We start from the raw sequence: 24,320 nt of genomic DNA, 5'->3' as shown, positions 1-24,320 counted from the left end.
GGACGTTCAGGATCAAACAGGTGTTGGGAAGAAAGCAGAAGACGAGCTCCTTGTGTGTTCCAACGCAGAGTCGCAAGCGTTTATGATACTGTATGACTACATCAGATCTGATCTGCTGCAGAATCCAAAGATAGTCAGCATGACCTTTAGTTCCTCCTGAGCCTAATGGCACCTCGGGCAGCAAGCTTCCACTTCTTTTTGTCAGCGGCCACTGTCTCCTTCTCCTCCCAGGGGATGTTTGCCCTTCTTAGGTCGTCTTGGAAGGTCCTGTGCCAGGTGTGTTTCGGCCTTCCCCTCTTTCTTCTGCTGTTGTGGGGTACCCAAGTCATCGCTGTCTTAGAGTGCCTTCTGCTGGGCAGACGGAGGATATGTCCTGCCAGCTGCATCCTCTTCTTTGTTACGATGGTACTCAGAGGCTTGGACTTGGCCCTGCTCAGGATCTCATCGTTATGTGGTCCTGCCACCTCACCTTCAGTATCCTCCTCAGGTTTCTCTGGTGGAAGGCGTATAGCTTTCTGGATGCTTTAGCTGTACATTTCCAGGTTTCGCTAGCGTAGATTGCAGTAGGTACGACAATACTGTTGTATAGTCGGAGCTTGGTGTCAAGGTTGATGGTGGTTGCTGACCAGATGGAGTTCATCCGTCGGAACACAGAAGCAGCTTTCCCAACCCTACAGTTAATGTCAGGCTCTACTTCTCCGCTGTTGCTTATAACACTCCCAAGGTAGGTAAACTGATCCACGACCTCTACCTGACTGTTGTTGACAGTGATGTTCAGTCGAGGTTGACCTGTGTGGTTTCCCACCTCCATCGCCTTGGTCTTCTCAGAACTCACCCGTAGCCCAACTTTTCCAGAAGAGGTCTCCAGCTTCGTGGTAAGGTGCTGTAAGCCTTGGTTATTCTCGGACAACAGAACAAGGTCATCTGCAAAGTCTAAGTCCGCAAGTCTGGACTCTTCCCTCCACCTAATGCCCTCCTTCCCAACTCCAGTGGTCTTCCTCAAGACAAAGTCAATTGTGATTAAGAACAAGAAGGGGGAGAGGATACAACCTTGTCGGACCCCTGTGATGATGTTGAGAAGTCTGTTGTCCCTCCCTCCGTTGGGTCAGCATGACGCAGTTGTATATGAAATTCGCATCATTTGTCAATGCGCAAGGGTAAAGGAAGTCAAAGATTCCACGAGGACACACTTCAGGAGAAAACTTGAAGCAAAATTCCATGACACGTTAGACTTTGAAGAGCTCTTTGGCAATAACAAAGTTTTTGTTATCCCGCGAAGTCTCTACAGGCTGGATCTAGCCAGGTTCGCTGCAGAGAAGTGCAACACGGATGAAGAAACATCGAAAAACCGTGCTCCGCTTACGGGAAGCAATCCAGGGACAAGAGAGTAAAGTGTCATGGAGCCTAAACCTTGTAAACTGACAGAACATGCTGTGAGCATTCCAGATAATGTGAAAGAGTTCTTGTACGTTCTGATGACAGGCAAAACGGAATTTCCGGGTCTGCAGTCTTGTCCTGAAAGGGTTACACGCCTTCTCATGTCGTTTGGACAGGACTTAGTATTCGCAGTGAGCGGTGGACGGCAGAAGCCCCCTAATCACATTTTGCTTCCATATGCCTTAAAATCACTCACAAACAATACCCAACTCATTCAAATCCTAAACCGATGTGGTCATTGAATTGCATATTCACAACTTAAAGAGATATGTGGAGGTGACAACGTGGCAGGAGGAGGCATGGAGAAAGAACCTACTATGGATCTTAGTGCGCATGCATGCAAGAGGAAAGCAAACGTAACCATCCCTGGCTGGACTGGATTCAACAATCGTTTCCGAAATGACCAACAGGGTTAACAACAGATTAAAGTGTTATATATATGCCACTATAAATGCCCCCAGCAACGAACATGTCTACTGTATACGAAGTAATGAGAAGTCACTACAGATCAAAGAATCCTTGAATCTCAGAAAGCATTGCAGTTGTGTTTGATCAAGCTCTGTACGCCAAAGCTATTGAAATCAAGTGGAAACACGGATCCCTGTTTAATGACCTAGTGCTGAGAATGGGAGTATTCCACACAATCTGCACATTCTTGTCGGTGATTGGCAAGCGCTTTGAAGACGCCGGCTTGCGAGACCATATGCGTTGAATCTGGGATCATTGCTGAAGTATCCGTCCCTGGCGTGATGGGAGGTCGCAAATATAAGCGTGACATACGGTTTCATAAGCTAATGTTTGAAGCTCTCAACAGGCTAGCGTGGACGGGGTTCCTGTCATGGACAGAGGAGCATTACGAAGGGACAAAGCCTCTTATTGATGATTTCTTCACAGAACTGGAAAAGTCTGGAATCACTTCATGAAAATCCATGCGAACAAGAATTCAACGGCATCATGGCAAACCCATCATTTGAAGTTGTATCAGATCTCTTCTAAGCCTATCTGCACTAACTCCGTCATGAAAACGGGAAGCTTTCAACCTCTTGGATGTCTTCTGTCGACATGGTGCAGTTGCTACTGGGACTGTTGAGAGGGACTCGGGAGGGAGATTGGGATCTCCACCTCTCATCTATCAAAGACCCTGTCGGGAGAATACCTGTGGATCAGACATGTGAGGAAATTGTCAACAAAGACACTCAAACTCCTGGTGGAACGAAAGGGTTCAGCCTTAAGCCAAATGCTGTAAGCAAGTACTATCTTGTCGCTGAGTATCGGAGCAGATTTCTGAGGCAACTGGAGAGCATGTTACATATTGATGGCTCGTCAGCTCATCACAGTGATCTACAAAGTGCAAGGATAGCAAGGGATGAAGCTGATGTCCAGTCTATAGTATCCATTCTTCAAACCACTTGGCTCAATCCATTCAACCATGATCTCCAGGATCTTGTCAGTCTCTCTACTGGAAAGATTGCCACTCCTGAGGTAGAAACCGATTTCCTTCGAGCTCAAGATATCGTCCCGAGTGTAGTCTCGGTAGCAAGTTTTATGATAGCATGCCTCTGTCGCAACAAGCTATCTCGTATACCCACATCCCCCATATAGAGCCCAAATCAACATTCCTAATTCATTAAAGCTTCTTCGATACTTGTCTAATGATTATCACACATCATGTCCACATTGGCCCTAACGTACCCAGTAGTGAGAAGTCATTGCCCGATTTAGTATAGTCCAAAACCCGAAAATCCCCCATAAAGACCCCTCAGTCTCAGTCACGGCTCGCGTTATGTATGGCCCAACCCAACGACGCTTGTTTTTGAATCAGTAGATGCATGTTCCTCTCTCAAACCACAGTAAAACCATTAACTAAAGCCACTGCCCATATGAGATAATGTGCCTTAAAAATGAATAAAATGCATAGAGATGTAAATTCTGCTTTCATTGGTTCCAGTCACCCCCTGTCACACCCTCTTAACTTCAATGTGTCCTCTTGAGCTTTGGGTCTGTAAAACTAGAAAAGCTATGCTATGTGGTAGTATAAACGTTTTATCCATATCTTTATCAGAATCATCAGTGCAGCCATCGTAAGTTCAGTAATTTTCAGCCATAAATTACCTGGTTTCGGAGGCTCTCGGAGGGGGGTCCCAGATCTCCATAATGACAAATATCTGGAGGGTTTTAAGTATATGGTTGTTCACAGTTCCCCATACCTATCTCGCATACAAAGTTTGAGCCGACTTGGCCAACCCCCATCTTCCGGCCTCTGCCTGGTTTTCTCGTGCAATGACTCATATATAAATTAACCATTTATGGTCGGAAAGTAGCTGAAAAGTCCAAAAATAAGTAATTTCACGTTGTTAATGGCATAAAAGTTAACAACGTCCTATGGGTAGATGTCCAAGGCACACCGTACCAATTACAGGTTAATTGGGTTTAATGCCAGCGCACAGGACGCATTTTGTTAGTCACACTGTCTTCAAATTACCCATGATGCATTGCTCTATTCCCGCCGATTTGATAATCAGCCTGATGGGGTGCAATGCTTTAAACACTCGTAACTACAGATAGCATTGACCGATTTTGTTGATTTAAAGCCCAAAATGCAGCGCATAATATGGCCAATCATCATAACTTGTTACACAAGGCCCCATAGGTAGCCTGAATAAATGCCTGATTTTGGAAAGTAAACAATGATTTTTTACACAAAAAATTACCCTCAAAATCGGACTTTAAAGGCGTATAACTTCCTAAAAAACTGCAGAATATCGGCAAAAAATCTATTGTGTTGTGATTACTGTGGCATGTTTTGTCTACAAACCAATTTTCGCCGAGAATTATTGATGTTTGATATTTTTTTCCCGGCCCTTTGGATTTAGTCCCAAGGCACGAGGTCCATTTTGATGACGTCACTTGGTCACGTGATTACACCAAGAAAGCTACTCATACAGACTTGCTATCATACATCAAAATAAACTTTGGTTATTGCAGATTCAAAAAATCTATGGTAGCACTGGTCCGTCTTGGTGGTACAAAAAACGGTCTCGGCCCATGGACTAATACCCTATGGTGGCCATACCCCCCTGGCAAATTGCTCGTCCTATTCAATTTCATTACCCTTCAGTTAGTGTGGTTAGTATGGATGAGGCTGACTGAAAACGTAGCACCGATAGGAAGAACTTGCCTACAGAAAAGCCTAATACCTAATGGCCGCCGGCGAACACATTACTAGTGTAGCTTTGACATCCGCCAAACCAGGGCAAAAGACGATACTACTAAAGGTTTAACCGCTTGAGGAGCTATAAAGGCGGGCTATTGACTGGGCCAATTGTCTGTCCGCCCCGCCGCTCGTGTTACGCCGTGCCCCGGTTGTATTGATCCGGCCACGCGCGCGGTTTTACCCCATCATTCACACACGGTCGGGCTGCGGCGGCGGGGCATGTACTGTACACCGCACGGGGACCGTCTCAGACATTCACGCACTGCTTCTTACAGAAGTTTGTTAGCTGTCCAACAGTTCCAAGTCCCGTGAGAGCGAACGTCTCAAAGCGTAGAAAGTTAATTCATCAAGTGAGGAAATAGGTGTCAATGAGTTTCCCAGAGTCTCAACATAACAATGTCAATTCAAACTCAGTACCTTTATATATAGATTGGAAGTCAACAACCCTAACCTGGTCACGGTAACCACCTTGAACCTTCTCTGCACCAGAGGGCCAGGCCCAGGGCAGTGTCAAAAAATACCCCACTGCTTCTTACCGAAGTTTGTTCACTACTTTTGGATCCAATCAGACATATCAAATTGGCCAAGCAGTATCCATTCACCCTTTGGTGGCGTATGGACCATCTCTGGGGAATGGATACTGACTGGCCAATTTGATACTGCCCTTTGCTACCGTAAGATCTGCTTGGAGATTAGTTTTTGACTGCAGTTATACGTAATTTTATACCCATTTTGGACACATACCTGAAGAAATTCTAGGGTGAAAACAAGCATTTCTTGTTCTTTCTGCCCAGAGAGCCAGGAGCCGTGCAGGTACGTGTACAGAAGCGATGACGCGCCTGACGGCGTGCTAGCCTCGCCAGGCTTCCCCGCGGACTACCCGGAGCGGCAGTTCTGCACCTACGTCCTGCAGGGAAAGCCTGGGGAGAGGCTACGGCTGAAGTTCAACGCCCTGGAGATAGAGGGCGCTCCGCACGAGAGTAACAGACCGTGGTAGGTGGTTGACCGGATTTTTTGGCAACGCGAGAAGGGTGGGGCAGCCAATGTAATCCATACTATCAGTATATTAATGGAGTTGAAAATATCCAGAAAATGCCACCAATGGAGGAGATGTATATTTCGCATAGCAAAGTCCATTTGCCTCGTATCATTTTTGCAACGCTAGAGGGGTGGAGGATTTCATGTGGTACAGCACCAAGTTGAAAATGGTACAAAAAGCTACGTACCTTGGAAGGGAGTTGACCTCACGAATACTCTATTTTGTTCATGTGAATTTTTTTGTACACTGTCAGTTTCTTCACCTGTCACCATGACTACCTGGAGGTGGAGGAGCTGAATGACGTGGACCAACCAGTGCGCACCCTGGGCCGTTACTGTGGCAACTGCGTCCCACCCACTCTGGTGACGTCACGGCCAAGGGCGCAGCTCACCTTCGTCACGGACGAGACCAAGAACTACGGGGGGTTCCAGGTCGAGTTCAACTTCATTACCAATGGTGAGCAGATATTTTTTTTCAATTTTTGAGATAATGATAAGCTTCGTGGGTGAAGGTTCATTGACGAAAGGCAGTGGATGCTACCTGAAACGTCTGACCGTTTCCAAAGTCATATCCAGTCACTGTTTTTTTTTGCAAATAATAAGCTTCCCCGTGTTGAAAAGTGATAACCAATGTAGTGTCGCCGGTATAGGAGCTGACAAAGGAACAGATTTTACCATTACACTCTGTACTTTTCTGTAGATTGCGGAGGAACGTACAGGGTAGCGGGCGGGGTGTTGGAGTCCCCGGGCTTCCCCGGTCCTGTCCCCGCTAGTGTGTTCCAGTGCGACCCGGTCCTAAGAACAGCCCTAGCGCTAATGATACTGGAACAGATCTTACCATAACACACAGTACCTTTTCGCAGATTGCGGAGTAGCAGGAGGCGTGCTAGTGCTCCCATGAGCTAACCCTAGAACAGTCCTTAAATACTAATGAACATGTACTGCACCTTCCTGTAGACTGTGGCGGGACCTACAGGGTAGCGGGCGGCGTGCTGGAGTCCCCGGGCTATCCCGGTCCTGTCCCCGCTAGCGTGTTCCTGTGCGAGTGGGTTTAGGAACAGACTCCTAACACTACTATACTGTATTTATCCGTAGACTGTGGTGGGACCTACAGGGTAGCTGGAGGGGTGCTGGAGTCGCCTGGCTACCCTGGACCTGTCCCCGCCAGCGTGTTCCAGTGTGAGTGGGTCCTCGAACTGTCCTCTCCCAACAACGACGTGTCCGTGCAGTTCCTGGATATGGACATCGCCTACGAAGGTACAGTATGTATGTGGAAGGTTAAGATATGGGATAAGATGGAGAATATGTAAAAGCACAAGGTGCAGCTTAGAACTAACGCAAGGGAAGATGCATTTGTTTTTTTTAAGTCAGGAAGAATGGCTAATAAAGTAAAATATGTTTTTTATATCATTTTACATTTTTAAAACAGAGCTCGAAGTCTAAACGTTTTAAAGAAAAGTTACAGGTCGTGAGGTCCATTCTGTATTCTTTAAACTTAAGCTTCTGAGAAAGTCTTTATTGTCATATTTTGAATAATACGTTGGAAACAATCCTTCTTCCCAGATGCTGAGCTACAGACGTACCAGGTGAAGCATGACGTCACCGGTGCCCTGGTGATGGCCGAGCCCGCCAAAAGTTCCGACTCTCCTGACGTCATGGAAACCAGCCCTGACGCGACGGCGCTCATCGTCAGGTACGTCCGATCCATATATGGTAAATCTCAACTTCATGCTGGATTTAATCAACTTCAATCTAACATAAATTTCATTCTAAAGCCCCCTTTCCACCATTGAGCGACTAATAGTTGAATCATGTCTCCCTTGATTTTATAATTGGAGTGATGCATAAAAAATGAAAAAGGAAAGGCAAAATCATAATTTTCTCCCTTTTACAGTTTTACATCTAAAACCGGCCGGGGAAGGTTCAGGGCATCTTGGACCCAGTTCACGCATGTTCCAGGTAAGTTACCACCACCATTCCCCTTCCATATATGCATTCCCCTCTCCCCTCTCCCCTTACCCCTCTCGACTAACTTTTGGGACCTTGGTGTAACTTTCCTGTATCTTTTGTGGTCTGTAATTAGGGAATTGCGCCTCCCGGTACCCAACTATAAGAACGCGAAAGCAAGCACACAAACATACCGCAATTCCAACGTACACAGAGGTAGTACGTTTTTGTGGGCTCGTACGAATAGAAAAGATACATGTTGCTGTATTTATCGTCTTCAGCTAACGGGACGTGTGAGGGTTTCCTGTGCGCGGTGCATGCCGGTCGCTGCATCCACTCTGCCCTGGTGTGTAACGGGTTTCCCAACTGCGGCAGCAGAGACAACTCGGACGAACGGGACTGCCAACCTCCGTCAGGTTAGTCAGTGCAAAAGCCAAAAGAATTTAAAAAGAAAAAGAGACAAAAATCATAGGAAAAAAGTATATTGTGATAAATTTAGGATTTGTTCTACGCAAAAACGCAGACCACAGACGAGACCGACTGCCAGCCTCCATCAGGTCAGCTCATGCAACCTGTTATCTTTTTTATCCATCTCCTAGCAGATCTTTTGGTGGCTTCAAAAACTGAATCAAATTGGCCAGGCAGTGATCATTTCGCTACCGTAACTGATTCTGTCTTTGGAGCCACCAAAAGATCTGCTTGAAGATTATTGATGTGTATAAGACTTGCATAATTTAAAAAAAAATTAATTATGAATCCATAAAAAAAAGACCCATCTACGTTATGGAGTAGCCTTCATATTGTGAAAAATTTAGAATTTCTACAACGCTAAAACACATACCTTTGGCCGCCGCAAATGCCTTTATTTAGTTTTGACTGCCTGTTATCATTATTATATCAGTACAGATCAACTGCCTGCCTATAAAGTTTGCCATTTGTTGTCTTGTAATGAAACGTATCACATTCGAGAATCTTCTTACTTTTCTGCAGGAGGATCAGACAACGTGGTTGTGGGGATAGTGGTGGCGCTGGTCCTAGCGGTTCTGCTGCTAATTGCAGCGGCGTGCGTCGGGCACGCCTACAGACAGCGCCAGGTGGACAAGCGGGGCAGGCCGCTGAGGTCAACGGACGCTCGGTCATCGACCCGGTCCAACAGACGGCTGAAGGAGAACATGAAAGTGCCGACAGAGGAGGGGGAAGAGGAAGAAGCAAGAGGGTTGACCGACAGGGGCCAGCATGCGTAGCGTGTTTTACTTTTAGAAGTGATATAATCTTAAATGTTTTGTACAGAAATTGGATGTTTTCTTTCTCAACTTGAGAACACTTTTGAGTGCGTAGCTTGTGAGAAAAGATGTAAATGTGAATATTGAAATGTTTGAATATTGTGTAATATTTCTTTTATTGTAGATTGTGAGATGATTATTATCAAATAAACTCTGCTATTTTGTTAATCGGAAATGTGCAATTACAAGAAACAAAACGTCCAAAAAATAGGAAATATGACTCAAAGACAAAGAACAAGAAGACTTTTTCTTCTCTTAAGCCAAAAGATACATGTATACTTCATGTTTTTGTATGGAATACTATAATTGATGTACATTTACCGCATTTATACTTGTTAGTTTGACAATCCTGTATCTGGATGTGTTTAATAGAATGACTGCGTACGTGCCAATTTTCTCTGGTGCTAGAATCAGCTCAATGTAATAACGAAAATGATTGTATAAACCATTTTGATACTAATTAAGTAAACGAAAAGGCATCCATTTCAGTAGCTGATCTTTTATATGTGGGATAAACTTAGAGAAGATATTCAAAATGTACGAGAGTGATTTAGACTACAGAATACCAAAAGCTCAGCCTATACCAGACCATCTGATTCTAACGGTGCGTCTGCCTGCAAACTTAAGTGCCTTATAAACCACTTTACATAAATATGATTAAATAAAAACAGTTCGTTCTATTGAATATAAAAAAAACTTTTAATAGATGAATACGAAATGTCATTATGAGCTGTACGAACACATCGTGAATAGTTTTGATGTAATGTTACGTTTGAAGTACACCTATGATTATGTTATATCATTCCCTGCCAAAGACGTTTTTAACGTGAGTTGTGGTTATGATTTTTACTGTATAGATGTTATAACAAAGTATCACTGATGTTTATATTTCTATATTACGCAATGGTTTTTCACCATATTCTTTGCTGAGACATTGCTGAAACCCATGCATGCCTCAAAGTCATTTGTGGACATTTCTGACGTACTGTTTTACCACTCTAATAATTAGTGCGCACTGTGTACTGTGTAACTTGGACGTCACGTGAACAGAACATTAAAATGTTTTTACTTGACTTGATGGTTTGGTTTGAAAGATACTGCAATATTTGAAAGACACTTTATTGGAAAGATAACCTTTCCTGTCTCATTTCTGGTTATCAAGTCACAGTAAGATGTTCACTCAGGTCCCTAACTAACTGGGCAAAGTCAGAATCTACCGTGTCCTCTCTGTCTACATTTTGAATCATACGTTTTGCTTGTTCGAGGTAGTTTCGTGCTTTCCCGTCATCGCCAAGTTTGCTCCAAGAAAATGCAAGATTGTAAAGTAGCACGGCAATGTCCGGGTTTGACGTATTGGGTCCATAGGAATCTTTCATCATCGCCAGAGCCTGTTCAAAGCAGTTTATCGCTCTCCTTAAATCACCGAGAATGCCACAAGATGTCCCTAGATTTTTTAGTGTCACGGCAATATCAAGATGTGTCGATTGTTCTCCGTAAATATGTTTATGCATTCTGAGTGACTGTTCATGGTAGCTGACTGCCTTCGAATGTTCTCCAAGCCCGTCCAAAGTTACTGCAAGACTTCCAAGAGCTTTGGCTATGATACAATGCACCGTGTTTTCGCCATACACAGATCTATACAACCTCAGTGACTCCTCTAAGTAACCGACTGCTTTCTTGTAGTCTCCAAGGTCATTCCAAGAAAGTCCAAGATTTTGAAGTGACCGGGCAATATCGGAATGCACCGTGTTATCACCATGGATACGCTTATACATCTCCAGTGACTCTTCATAGTAGCGAATTGATTTCCTTCTGTCACCGACTCTACTCCAATACGCCCCAATACTATTAAGTGAGTTGGCAATGTCAGGATGATCTGTATTACATCCATAGATAGATTTCCTCATCTTTAAACACTGTTCAAAGTAACCGATTGCTTTCCCCAAATCGCCATGTTTAATCCAGCACTCCCCAAGATGGCCAAGTGACTTGGCAATATCAGGATGTGGCGTTTCCTCTCCATACACAATCTTATACATTGTTAAGGAGTCTTCGTGATACTCGATCGCTTTTCTCTGATCACCGAGGTTACTGAAACAGGATCCCAGACTGCAAAGTGCCGATGCGATTCGTGGATGTGGTGTCTTCTCCCCATACACGGCTTTCAACATGCTGAGTGACTGTTGGTAGCATCTAATCGCCTCCCTCTTATCGCCAAGTTCGCCCAAACAGTTTCCAATATTGGTAAGTGACGAGGCAATGTCAGGATGCGGCGTGTTGTCTCCATAGATAGCTTTCCTCATGCTCAGGGACCTTTCATGGTAGCTGATTGCTTTCCTGTACTGACTCAAATCTCCCCAAACACTTCCAAGATTGTTGAGTGTATTGGCAATGTTAGGATGCGGAGTGTTCTTTTCGTACATTGCTGTCTCCATTTCCAGAGACTGTTCCAAGTAAGTGATAGCCTTCTTGTAATCGCCAAGTTTTCGCCATGCTGAACCAATATTGAAGAGTGACGAGACAATAAGCGGATGTGCCGTGTTATCTCCATAAATAGCTTTCTTCATCTTCAATGACTCTTCATAGTAGCCGATGGCTTTTTTCGAACTACCCAGATTGCTCCAAGCAGATCCAAGATTATTTAATGATCCCGCAATGCGAGAATGTGGTGTGTTCTCTCCGTAAATAGCTCTCGTCATCCTCAGAGACTGTTCAAGGCAGCTGATTGCTTCCATGTTATTGCCCAAGTCCATATAAGCAGTTCCAAGATTGTTTAGTGAGTTGGCTGTGTCGGGATGTGGCGTATTGTCTCCATGCATTTCTTTCAACATCATCAATGACTGTTCTAAGTAGCTGGTAGCTTTTTTGAAATCGCCGAGTTTCATCCAAGCAGTTCCGATTTTGTTGAGTGATCCAGCGATTAGGCTGTGCCCTTTAACGTCTCCATAGATTGCTCTTCGTATGTTCAAAGCCTGCTCATGGCAGTTTATTGCTCTACGCAGGTCGCCTAGTTTAGTACAACATGAACCAATGCCACTGAGTACCATGGCAAACTCAGAGCGAACTGCGTTGTACCCACACATAACTTTCAGCATTTCAAGGGAATGTTTAAAGAGGCAAGAGGCTTTTATGTACTCTCCGAGACTACTCCAACACACTCCAAGATTGTGAATTGACATGGCAATGGAAGGATGTACCGTATTGTATCCATACATTGCCTTGTCCATCCTCAGTGCCTGTTCAAGGTAGTTGATGGCTTTTCTGTCGTCGCCGAGTTTACTCCAACATTGCCCAAGACTGTTCAGAGGTCTTGCTATGCAAGGTCTTGCTACTTTATCTCCATAGATAGCACGGACAATCTTTAATGACTGCTCATGGCACTTTATCGCTTCCGTTGTATTACCGAGACCATCCCAACATATTCCAAGTTCGTGATATAAACTAGCAGTCTCGTGAGTTGCCACGCCAACGCCGTATAGCTTCTCTGTTATGGCAAGTGATTGTCGAAGGTAGTTCATCGCTTTCCTCTGATCACCGAGCTCACTGCAGGATACCCCAAGATTGCGAAGTGACATAGCAATCCAAACATTAGGTGTGTTTTCTCCATAGATATCTTCAGATATTTTCAGGGACCATTCTGAGTGCCTAATCGCTCCCTTGTAATCATTGCAAGCTATGCAATTGTCTGCCAGATTAATAAGTATTGGTACATACATTTCCTGATCTCCGTCCACTGTTTCCAGCGCCGCTTCCAACGAAATAGTAGATACCTGATACTGATGTAATGTTTTAGCTATGAGACCCCTAAGAAGATGGGAGTTGTCAAATATGACCCTTTCTGAGAACGCCGCCTTTAGGGCCTGGCTACTGTTGTCAAAGACAGCCAAAATGCACTCCTTCAGTGGAATAGCTGTGTAGTAGTAGCGGAAGAGCATTTTAGTGTCTGGGATGTGGAATACTGTGTCTATAACGGCGTGAGGAATGTCCTCTCCCGTCAGGTCACTTTTCATCTCCGGCAGAACTGACACTTGCTCCCTCTGCCCTTCATTACTCAGGTATGTTCTTAGTCGCAGTTCTGCTGAGATGCTGGTGAGCACTTTTAAGTGGTTTGAATTTTCACTACTGATCTGTCCATTTCTCCCCATCTCCTCCAACGCTTTCCACACGCTGGCAGACGCATTCCCACAGACTACGCGTAACAATTCAATAGCTAGGCTGGGTAAGCGATAGATTTCCTTTTTGACATCTAAAAGTTCTTCGCGAGGCAGGCGGTCGCCAGTTTCTCCAATACTTCGCTTCAACACTGCCAATGTCGACGAACTGAACTTAGACGACGTAGCTGCAGATTCTTCCAGCTTTCTCGTGTAGTCATCCACTAGATCCTGATCTCCCATGAGGAGTACAGCACGTCTGAGTACGATGGACAGGTGATAGCCGTCTGCCAGGGAAACATCTTGTCGCTGGAACTCCGCCATCTTGGTCGGTGTCTGGATAAGACTAAGGGCTGGTTTGGATTTGGTCTGCTCTCTGCCGAAAGGTGTCTTGCAAGCCCAGGGCATGAAGCCGTCGAAGGCAAAGCCGCGAGGTGTGACGGAGTCGTAGAACCAGTCTCTCTCTGGGTCCTCGGAGTAGAAGTCGTTGAGTGACGGGATCGCCATGGCCGGGAGGATGGTCTCTCCCAGGTTGATGGCTTTCAGGTGTAGGTAGTGGGTGAGATTGAGGAAGTACCTCCGTGTATCATCATCATCATCCTTCCCATCCTCGATCAGAATGGCGAACTCCAGGTCAGAGTAGGGTGTCACCAGTTCTGTGGCCTGTGAGCCCAGCCCGATGTAAGCGTACTTACACGGAGGAGAACCAAGTTTCTCCATGCATTCTTCAAGAAGCCCTTGGACGAACTCTTGTCTCTCCCTGGAGATGTACCGGAACAGCTTCTCAATCGCCTCTGCTCTTTGGACTTCAACTTCCCTCACTGCTGGGTAATTCTCGTCATATTGGTAAGGGTTGTGTTTCTCATCGATCATTTCCAACTGAGATTTCGCATAGGAACGGACGGCTTCTAACTGCTCTCTATGGGCTTGTATTTTGTTACGGAGACTAACCTGGGAGTCGACCCCTTTCACATGTTGTAGGAATAACAGTTCTACTTCCTGCAGTTTCTCCACGAGGTTTTCCCGGTTGTTTGGATCGTCGGTTCGGGCTATGGCTGCGTTGTACAGCGCTGCTGCCTGTGTGAATTTCTTACCTTCTTTTGTTGCTTGGCCTTTTTTGGTGTAGACGTCACCAAGTCTGGACAGGCAGTGGGCTTCGTCAGGCAGGGCAGGCTTGCTTGGGTCTGTACATAAAGAGTAAGGTTATGGTACATCTATCACACACACACACACACACACACACACACACAAACTCACACACACACACACACACACACACACACACACAAGCATACACACACACTGACACACCTAAACACACGCACTCACAGACACACACACACGCACTCACACACACGCATGAGCGCGTACACACACGCGCACTCACGCGCTCACACACACACACACACATACACAAATACACACACACACATACACGCGCGCAAACACATACACACACACGGACACAAACAGGCACTCACACAAAGCACTCGCGCGCGCACACAAACACGCACTCACAAACACACACACACGCGCACTCGCGCGCGCACACACACACACAGTGACCCACAGAGAGGTCTGTCCTTGGTGCTGAATGCCATCAACACACGCATGACACATACCCACACACACATACACACGCACTATCTCATACACAACTGTAAATCTATACAATGTACAATGTACTGGATACTGACTCACCGTGAATAAGTCTCAGGGCAAAGGCAAAAACTTCCTCCGCAAAATCCAGGTGGCCGCTCCTCAGGATGTGGTCCGCTATCCTCAGGCAGCCACTGTACAACCTGGTAATCAGAGACATAATATAAACATGTATCTCTCGGTGGTAGTGCTCGTATTTGAACGTTTAACGATCATGACAAACAACATGGATGGTCAGTATCAAGTTTCTTACCTTCTTGTTTCACGCGTAGTGACGTCAGCGTCCCCGTGTGACGTCAGGATGTCGCGGGGGAGTTGGACGTCATGCTTCCTCCCTCTATATTTTGTCTTGGCCTTTTTGCTCTTTCATGACAGACAAAACGGAGCAATTCAACTTTGTATAATCCTAAACAAAAATTTTTATTCAAAGCTTCTAAAATATGTTTCTAACATTTGTTCACGAGTTTCGAATGAATCCATTGATCTAACGTAATAAGTCTGGACCGTCTTTTAAGTGAAAATCCACATAGTAACACACAATTTACAGATTCTGATGATAATATATAATATAGATTATTTCTTCAGAAAGAAGATGGGGCTTTCTAGAACGCCCCTTAGCTTTTTTAATGTTGTGTTGACGTCTTGCCTGACTTCTGCCGTGTACAGTAACCGGTGCAGCAGAACGGCGCTTCCCTGGCCCCCCTCCCACCTCGCCAGGGCCGTGCTGTACAGAGCAGACGCCTTCGTCAGGCACGTCGTGTCTCTGGTTTCCCTTCCTCTTTTCAGGTACGCGTCGCCCAGACTCTTAATGGCTTCCGCTTCCAGTCTACTGTCACTAGCTATAATGCCTTCCACCATCAACCGTGTGTATCCAACCATCACAGCGTCTATGCTGTCACCTGAGGCCAAGTTCTTGTCCAACTCCTGGAATCTTTCTGCCAAACTGGCTGGCGAAGAGCTTCCTGTGCATTTCACGGTGTCTTTCTGGTACGGTGGGTGTTTTAACCGCCGCCGCGCCGCATATTTGTACCGATGCTCCAGGGTTAGCCCCACTTCCGGGTCCATACACCGCACCTGAGCAGTCGCGTACAGCCTCATGGCCCTGGTGAACTTGCCGACGTCCTTGTCGAGTTCTCCCTGTTCCAAGTTCAAGTCTCCCAGAGTTTTGAGCAGCTCCACCTCCGCCCACCTGTCCATGTCGGCCATGGCGTCCAGTAGCGCGCGGAGGTAGCCTGACTCCGCCCGGGCAGGGCCGTGGTTCAGCCGCTCACGGTCAGGCTTCAGCAGCCTTTCACACATCCGCAACATCGCGGACGTTTTATCACTGCTTAATTCAAGTCATAAACGGTAAAATTGTACTTGTTGTGACTTCAAAAAGCTGCGAAACTACGCAGGCGAAACTACGCAGCATCGTTGACTGGAAAGTCCCGAAACGTACGTCAGGTACTTCCCCGTAGTGACGCCCTTTGAACTGTGACGTAGACGTGGCGTTACGTACGCTTGCAGTGTGCCGTGTTCCAGTCGAACCGCAGGTCACCGTAGAACGCGTTATTCTCTAAGATACGGCGTTTGCCGGGTCACGATTTGACCCCGTTGCATGGGTGTAAACAACTGCCTATAGTGCAGCAAAAATACCTCAGACCTACACAATGTTTACATTTTTTCATATCTACAGGATTTGCCCAGTACAACCATGTAGATATTTCGTGCATTGCAAAATGACAGCGAGCGCTACGGCCTTCCAAAAATTAGAAATTTTTGGTCATTTTATCAAGTTGTGCTTGTCTTTTTTTACTATTTAACTGGATCCCGTTAGCTAATACCACAGTGTGATAGCCCACTTCTTTACCTTTACATTGATACCAATGACCCCTAGTAAATTTTATGGCAAACGGGTTTGCCCCCAAAAAAACTGTGACGATGCGCATAACGGTGGTCAAATTTAGCCCAGTTGTAAGCTACTGACACACACCATCCTGAGTTTCCGCTACATTTTGATACATTTCGCGTAATGTCATAAAATTCGTTTCTTGGTATGAGAAACTGTATGAATGTGGCTACCACATGCAATATAATACGTGATATGATAACATTCAATTATATACAAAAAGAGGAATTTAATACAAGGTTCTGACCATTCAAAAATCGTCAAATTTGAAGTCAATCGGTTTCGTACTCCTGCGTTCGATCCATGGAACCAAGGCAGCGCGTTCCATTTCTCGCGCCGCCAACAATGTTGCAACTTTCAACCGCTGTTTGCGAAAGTTCATAAAAAGAAGGAATCAAGTTTTTTCATCACAAACAGACTTTCTGAAACCCATTCCAAGTAAGACTTATATCATGAAGACGCTAGAGAAAGTGGGATTCTTGTGCAACTATACAAATGTCAGTGCATATGCCCGATGTTTGTATATTTACAGTAACAGGTCATAGTGTCCAATTTCTCCTTCAAAAATTAGGTCATGAAAAATCAACCTGTTGTTGTATTTGTTCATGCCCAAATTCCTTCTCTTCTGTTTTCACCCGTAAAGTGGGTATCGTTTTGAAGCTTACTATTTGGCCGATATTCTTTCACTTTCATTTTTGTTCTATATAACTTTTAACAGAACATTTTTGAAGGCAAAGAAACTGTAAAGAAATTACACTTTTTCTCAAGGTCGAGCTGCAATACACATTGTGCAACTTCAAAACTAAGTACACAGGTGACAAGCCAACATAACTATATTTCAGCCACATCTTACATTACAGGTGTATTGGTTAGAACTAGTTGCAAAAGCTTGCGATTCGAACAAAAATCGTTGAGAATTCGACTAAATGAGCCCAACTTACTATCGGTTATTATATTGTAACAACTACAGGATCCCAAAAGAAACAACACACGATAGATGAGGGAGGGTCTATACTTTATTAAACAATACACCAAATCGACGATGAAATAGGGCAAACGGGTTTGCCCCCAAAAAACTAAAGGGTACCTATCTCGAGTGGAATCATCTCCATCAGACACGGTCAACTTTGAAACCTCGTTTCTCCAACAAACACCACCGGTAATGTACATCTACGACCTTGAGCGTGACGCCGGCTCTTCTTACATCTCACGTTAACGTATGACAAGGAAACACTTACGCAAAGCGGAGTTACAAGCGAAACAGTAAACAGTAGCAAACTCTCGCGGATTCTCGCGGATCACATTACCTTGGAAAAGAAGCGCGAGATTTAAACGAGATCTTAGAGAGAGCTGCGCAGAACCGATGCGCATAGCGGTCTGCGGTTCGACTGTGTTCGACATACTATGCAAGAAATAGTGTAATGTTCAATAGTGTGTATAATAAATAACTAATACAATATACATGTACTACCATTGCTGATTAGCCTCTACCAGGCTTCGGGAGGCGGCTTGAAAGAGTAGAAATCGGTTAATGAGATAACATGCCAGGGGAGTTGGTCTGGTGAAGAGTGCGGCAAAATGTACTCTCCAGCAGACCAACTCCCCTGGCATGCTATCTCTCTATTTGGCCGATTTCTACTCTAGCACGAAGCCTGGTAGAGGCTAGGTGCAGATTACGATCAGAAAATTTTGTATTTTGGTGTCATGCAATTTTAAGGTACAGGTTGAAACTTGAATGACAGAAACCAACACAAGTATCTGATGAGATGTTCCTAAATGTAGGAATATCCAGTGTTTATTGTACAGGCGGAGTCTCCTACTAACACTACACACACTTCAGGTTATAGTCTTCCATTTCCTATTCTGGAGTGGGTAGAAAAAAAACTGAACCACATTTTTACATGGCTAATATATCACATACATGTAGGACTGTGCACAAAAAGTAGCAACATTGACAAAATTTCATCTAGGAAAAAACACACGCTCTATTTAAAAATGACATACAAAATCTACACAATAATTGAAACAAAAGCAAAGACCTGAATATTTACAATTTTTAAAGTACTTCATACCATAATCCAAGTTTCCTCTTTTCATTGGAAATGATAAAGTTTGATTTGTCTTTCCTGACATTCATTTGTTTTGGGGCCATTTTTTCAAAACATCATTTCGCACCATGCATATATCTGAGGAATTTTCATCAGTTCAAAATCAAATCCACTGTTAAGTATAAATCATGGAATGTACCTTTTTCAACCAAATGGCTTTGCCAACTTTCCATATACATTGTATAAAAGTCCTAATGTCATCATTGCAGTTTCTAGGCAGTTTCTATTGCATTAGAAAGTAGAAACACACATAGATGAGCTACAAAAAACTTAAAAACATCAGAGCTGCTGAGTTGGCCTTATAACATAGGGACGATTTCATAAGTCTGCAGAGTGCTTTCAAACAATTCTCTTGTAAGAAATTTTGCCAGTTGACAATGTACTGTTCAGACTTACAAGTACATCCTATTTTACAGTGTCTGCATATTTTAAAACAGCATGAATTTACCTCTAAGTAACAAGTCACTTTGTTTGTGTTCATGTTCCATTATATACATGGTATCTTACACTGCTACCGTGGACTTGTACTTTGTACATCTGGGGGAATAAAAAGCTCCACCCTTACAGGTCTGGCCAAAAACACAAGTTGTATGCAGCTATATTACACAGTATACTAAGTATAAGGAAGCTGTTCAATGTTGCATGTTACTTTTCAATCAATCAATAGCCTTCCTTATTACATGATGCTTAGCCTGATTAAATTGCTTTACGGTTGGCAGTCGCCCAACATCCAGCCGGCCACTAAAGCCGCGGACAGCAGAGTTTGCGTTACACAGACTACATGATACATGGAGGAAAGAAAAGTTGTCTCAGATTGCACAAACTACAAAAAATGTATATGTATATTAAAGTTAATGCTGGAAAGTAATGCTTGTGGCAAGTTTGCAGAAAGTGTAGAACATAGGAGTGGCCTGAATTAATCATAGCTGCCACAAACACAACAACTTTATGCTATAACTTATGTTTATAGTATAAACATTTCCTTTCAATTTGTGAGACCATATCATCCATGACAACCAAAACTTCACTATCCATATTACAAAAATTTGAGATTTTTTGGCTCACATAAACTACTTAACTGCAGGGCTTGACAATGATATACTTCTTTTCTGCAAGTAAAATGACCTGCAAGAAGGGAAGTTTTACAACTCTTTTAAAGTTTTTTTTAGAACAATGAACAAAGTAGTGACTTCGTACAGAGAACTATTTCACTATTGCCAGTAGAAATAGGAATCTTCCTACTCTAAATCTCATCACAAATGTTTGCATAAAGGTATCTTTTTGCATAATAGGACAATGGGTTCTTAAATGTTTAACACAAAAACATTTCTACACTGATTTAGCAAACTTACAAATTCAAGGTTGCATGGTTGGTAATTCCCTACTAATCTTAACACACTAACATTGTGATTGTTCCTTGAAATATCAAAATCACTAATTGCACTAAAAACCATGTTCTCCATGGTAGCTAAAACTATGTATACACACTTGACACAGGTTTCGTAAGACAAATTCTAATCTTTAGGACATCAATGACCCCCCCTCCAAAAAATGTTGGCTAGTTTGCTACATGATAGTTGGTCATCAGTGTATTGCTCCCAGTTCGCCCTCCCTCCCCCTCACAACACACAGTTGTCCTGCTCCCTCTATACTACTACTGTTACAACTAAAAAAGCCTGACTGTTTCTTTTTTGGTCCGACAGTTCCACATGGTTGTCTAAGCAATTTGGTGATGCAATCCTTGGTCCTCTTCTTATTTATTTTTTCCTCCTTGGTCTTTTTTTCTAAATCCTCACAATATTTTCTTCTTAAAAATGCTCCCTTGGTCTGACATTCCTCCCTCCCCCTCACAAATGTTTTTTGGTGTAGCTCCCCGCGTACTACTTCCCGACGGTGAAGAGCATGACCTTGTTGCCCTCTGGGTCGGTGACCTCCAGGTGGTCGTCGCCGACCCGCCTGCCGGGCAGCGTGAAACCCGACACCTGGAAGTACAAGGTCAAGTTCGAAGCCGTCCTTAGGTTCAGCCCTGGCTGACGGATCACGTAAAACTCCGCCCGCGGCGACAGCGGGAACAGGCTGACCTTGGACTGACCTTCCTTTGTGATTCTCTCCATCGCGTCGGTTCCGAGGACTTTCGCGTAGAATTCCGCCATCTCCGCGAACTTCGCCTCCTCCTGCACGAAAACCGACACCATGACCCCCGCGGAGGTCGCGCCTGTTGCCACGCCAACCGCGGGAAGCCTGTTCCGCTCGTCGACGTAGAACGCGGGGTCGGTCTCTGATTGGTCGGGAAAGTTCACCCGTTTCCATGGGGATGACCCAAGCCTGTCGGTGACCTGCGCGGCGCGGGATTGCATGTTCCCCGGGAAGGAGAGCGTGACGGAGATCGGCGGCACGACGTCCTCCGTACGCCGGTTCTTCGCAGGGGGTCCCTCCTCGCGGTTGTTACCGGCCGCCGCGCCGTTGTCCGTGGAGTTGGCTTCTCTTACCGTCAGGAAGGGGAAGGCACCTGTGGAAATATTCACATTTTTTAATCTCGAACATGTTACATTTTACCACAAAATAATACGTCATGGTTAGCCCCTACCAGGGTTCGGGAGGCGGCGCGCGGCTGGAAGAGTAGAAATCGGCCAAATGGAGAGATAGCATGCCAGAGGAGTTGGTTTGCTGGAGAGAACAGTTTGCAGTTCTCTTCAGCAGACCAACTCCCTTGGTATGCTATTTGGTCAATTTCTACACTTTCCAGCTGCCTCACGTAGCCTGGTAGAGGCTAGGTCATGGTAATCCCAGGAATGGATTCTACCCAAAAGTTGCACAGACTCAGGAAAACACTCAAAAAAGGAAGTAACAAGTAGAGGGAACTAAAGCTTCAAAATTGTAAAGCCAATTTAGGAACTCATGAGTCATATCAAGTTCTAGCCTTCTATTCTAAATCAACAAAAATACACACACAGAGAGACATTCAAAAAGGAAACGCTAGCCTTTTATAATACTAGTAGCCTCCGGCTAGTTGAGTAGCCCTAGCTGTACAACACCCTATACAGTCTACACACCGACCTGAGAAGGGTTTGATGACGTGTAGCAGCGCCCCCTGTAGTTCCTCCCCCTGTCCTGCAGCTGCCTCAGCCTCCACCAGACACTTGGGTGGGTTCACAAACATCGCCGCTGGGAGGGGAGAGCAACAGACTCCGATGAGCAGAGTTTAACATTCTTTCTAACAGAAACACTAACCTTTTGCAATGCAAAGCTTTCAAGGTGTATAAACTTTATTGCACAACAATTGTGAGAGGGACTATGTAGTATGTATGGCATCAAACATACTGATCAACCTTACCAACACTACATAGCGTAGGATGAAAATGCGCTTTTACAACATGCTGTCAATGTAGAGAGAAGATTTTGGTTAGCCTCACAAGCATCTTAGCTGATGAGATGAAGTAGAGAATACACTGGTAATCTTCATACCCTTTTCCTACACTTCATTGCAAATAGGTTGGAAAGACAATACCAACAAGTGAAGCCAAAAACAATCACAGCCACAGCCACACAGAAGATTGAATGTCAGGTGATCTAATAACGCAAGACCTAAATTGCAGGAAATCATCTCCACAAAGACAACTGTAGGTCCTGTCAGACTCACGTTCTATCTTGATGACCTTGAACCCCATGACCTCGTCCAGCTGCCCATTGCTGAAGGCCTTCCCAAGGTCAAGGTACGCCTCGTTGTCCTTGAACAGGTACAGCAGGTTGGTGGGGTTCCATCTGGGGGAGGGGGGCGGAAAGTAAAAAAACAATTCTTACAAAATTATTTGGAATCTATAAAGTTTAATATGGACAGGAATGATACAGCAAAATTTTGTGATGTTTTGGAACCCTGATTGGTTCATAATATATGATGTTACAGGTCACCTCAGAAATTGGTTCAAGTTTGATGTTACAGCTCACCTGATTGGTTCATGTATGGTGTTATGGCTTACTTGATTGGTTGATGTATGATGTTACTGCTTACCTGATTGGTTAGAGTTTGATGTTACAGCTCACCTTATTGGTTCATGTATGATGTTAAAACTTACCTGATTGGTTCACATTTTACATCCTTTGCCTGGCTCATGATGGTTTCTGCGACCTTCTTTGCATGGTCCTCATTCAGAGTCAGGGGCCCCAGGGGCTCCAAGCACACCAGCCCCAACCTGCCCTCCCCCGCAACCGTGGGCGACATGGTATGGCCCCAGTCTTTGTGAAGCTGAAGTTGAACAACACACAATCGTTATGGGGGAGAATTAAATATTCCTCATTTTTCTGTTGGCCCCAAATGGGGACGATAGAAACCAATTGCAACCTGCCCTCCCTCGCCACTGTGGGCGACATGGTATGGCCCCAGTCTTTGTGAAGATGGAGTGGAACAACACATAATCTTTATGGGGGAGAATTAAATAGTCCTCATTCTTTCAGGTGTCCCAATGGCGCAGTTTAAAAACCGATTTTCAACCTGCTCACCCCCACTAGAGGGTGACATGGAACAGCCCTAGTCTTTACACCACTGTAATATGGAACACAATATACCAGTATATATCAGGGGTGAAGAGGATTCAATAAACCAAATATTCACATTGTTCAGCTTGAATCTTAGCACATCATAGCTGGTGTGTTATACCAGAGGGCGGTTATACTGGCTATACAGATACTTATCAAATTAGCACTTTTTTCATAATTCAAAATGTTTTAACATTTTTGTAAATCAGGATTTTCTTCAAATAGCAAGTCAGATAAATTCGTACTGTACATCCCAGAAATATTTGAAGATGTCTTATATTCATATAGATTTGGGTTGTGTCTTGCAATTGTATTACTGTGGTTATTTCGACCATGAACTGAAAATACCACAAACAAGTGTCCTTTTCCCTCCTACCATAAAATCAACCCCTGCAAAAACCTATGTCATCAATTTCACATTTTACAGTCAGTCCTCATATTATTACTGTGATCCCCTAAAACAGATTCCCTCTATGCCTGTCCTATCCTTCTTATATGCGACCCTGTGACCTCCGGACCATCCATGTGGATCCCAGATACAAACACGGGATAGAAGTATGAATTATTAATAACCACATGAAACATGATTAAGGTGACATAAGGACACACAGATTCTGTTGGCTGGTTCTTGCATATCTGATAAAATGCTAAACTGAACGTTACACATGAAAACTGGCCTTGGTAGACCGAGTTTTAGGGAATGAATACAGACAGATCTGAGTTTTTCTCCCAGCCCTACATGTATGTTTGAATGCCATTCTCTTAATGAATTTTTGCTTGCATGTACAATGATATGAAAGGGCCAAGGGAACAAATTGTAGAGGGCTCAGGCTCTAAGATCAGAAAGGATTACATGGTTTTCATACCCATGATCTGGCTGTACATTGAATATTGTATTCCCCAAAGGAACATGAATCTTTTCACCAACCTCTCATCATCACCAACCTCTCATTAACTTTTATATTCCAATGATGATCTTTCTTCAACAACACTGTACAGGTACAACACACGGCACGGCTATATAACAAACATACTAATTTAACTAAGTAAAAGACTAAAATG

General features: G+C 44.3%; 3 protein-coding genes across 3 annotated transcripts in view; 1 reads left to right on the top strand and 2 right to left on the bottom strand.

Moving 5' to 3' along the window:
* Positions 1-8,880, top strand: part of LOC109461956 (cubilin-like) — a 16,055-nt gene extending 7,175 nt beyond the window's left edge. The window contains exons 2-8 of the mRNA XM_019758436.1: positions 5,446-5,644; positions 5,944-6,146; positions 6,785-6,946; positions 7,253-7,382; positions 7,584-7,648; positions 7,918-8,052; positions 8,627-8,880. Of these exons, the coding sequence (XP_019613995.1) occupies positions 5,446-5,644; positions 5,944-6,146; positions 6,785-6,946; positions 7,253-7,382; positions 7,584-7,648; positions 7,918-8,052; positions 8,627-8,880 (1,148 nt within the window). The remainder of the gene's footprint in view (positions 1-5,445; positions 5,645-5,943; positions 6,147-6,784; positions 6,947-7,252; positions 7,383-7,583; positions 7,649-7,917; positions 8,053-8,626) is intronic.
* Positions 8,881-13,287: 4,407 nt separating this feature from the next.
* LOC109461955 lies at positions 13,288-16,037 on the bottom strand. Its single transcript, XM_019758435.1, is given in 4 exon segments — positions 13,288-13,422; positions 13,425-14,254; positions 14,772-14,872; positions 15,376-16,037. Coding segments are annotated over 4 exon segments (1,728 nt in total).
* A 2,339-nt stretch (positions 16,038-18,376) lies between these two features.
* LOC109462003 overlaps positions 18,377-24,320 on the bottom strand; it is an 11,333-nt gene continuing 5,389 nt past the window's right edge. Inside the window, exons 2-5 of the mRNA XM_019758489.1 lie at positions 22,799-22,968; positions 22,366-22,487; positions 21,783-21,890; positions 18,377-21,234 (exon numbers count right to left, since the gene is read on the bottom strand). Coding sequence (XP_019614048.1) covers positions 20,606-21,234; positions 21,783-21,890; positions 22,366-22,487; positions 22,799-22,968 — 1,029 coding nt within the window. The 3' untranslated portion in view covers positions 18,377-20,605. The remainder of the gene's footprint in view (positions 21,235-21,782; positions 21,891-22,365; positions 22,488-22,798; positions 22,969-24,320) is intronic.

The sequence above is a fragment of the Branchiostoma belcheri genome, unplaced genomic scaffold (genome assembly GCF_001625305.1).
Source record: "Branchiostoma belcheri isolate BF01 breed outbred unplaced genomic scaffold, Haploidv18h27 scaffold98, whole genome shotgun sequence".
In the NCBI taxonomy this organism is placed as follows: Eukaryota; Metazoa; Chordata; class Leptocardii; order Amphioxiformes; family Branchiostomatidae; genus Branchiostoma; species Branchiostoma belcheri.
This window is presented reverse-complemented; position numbering and strand designations above follow the sequence as displayed.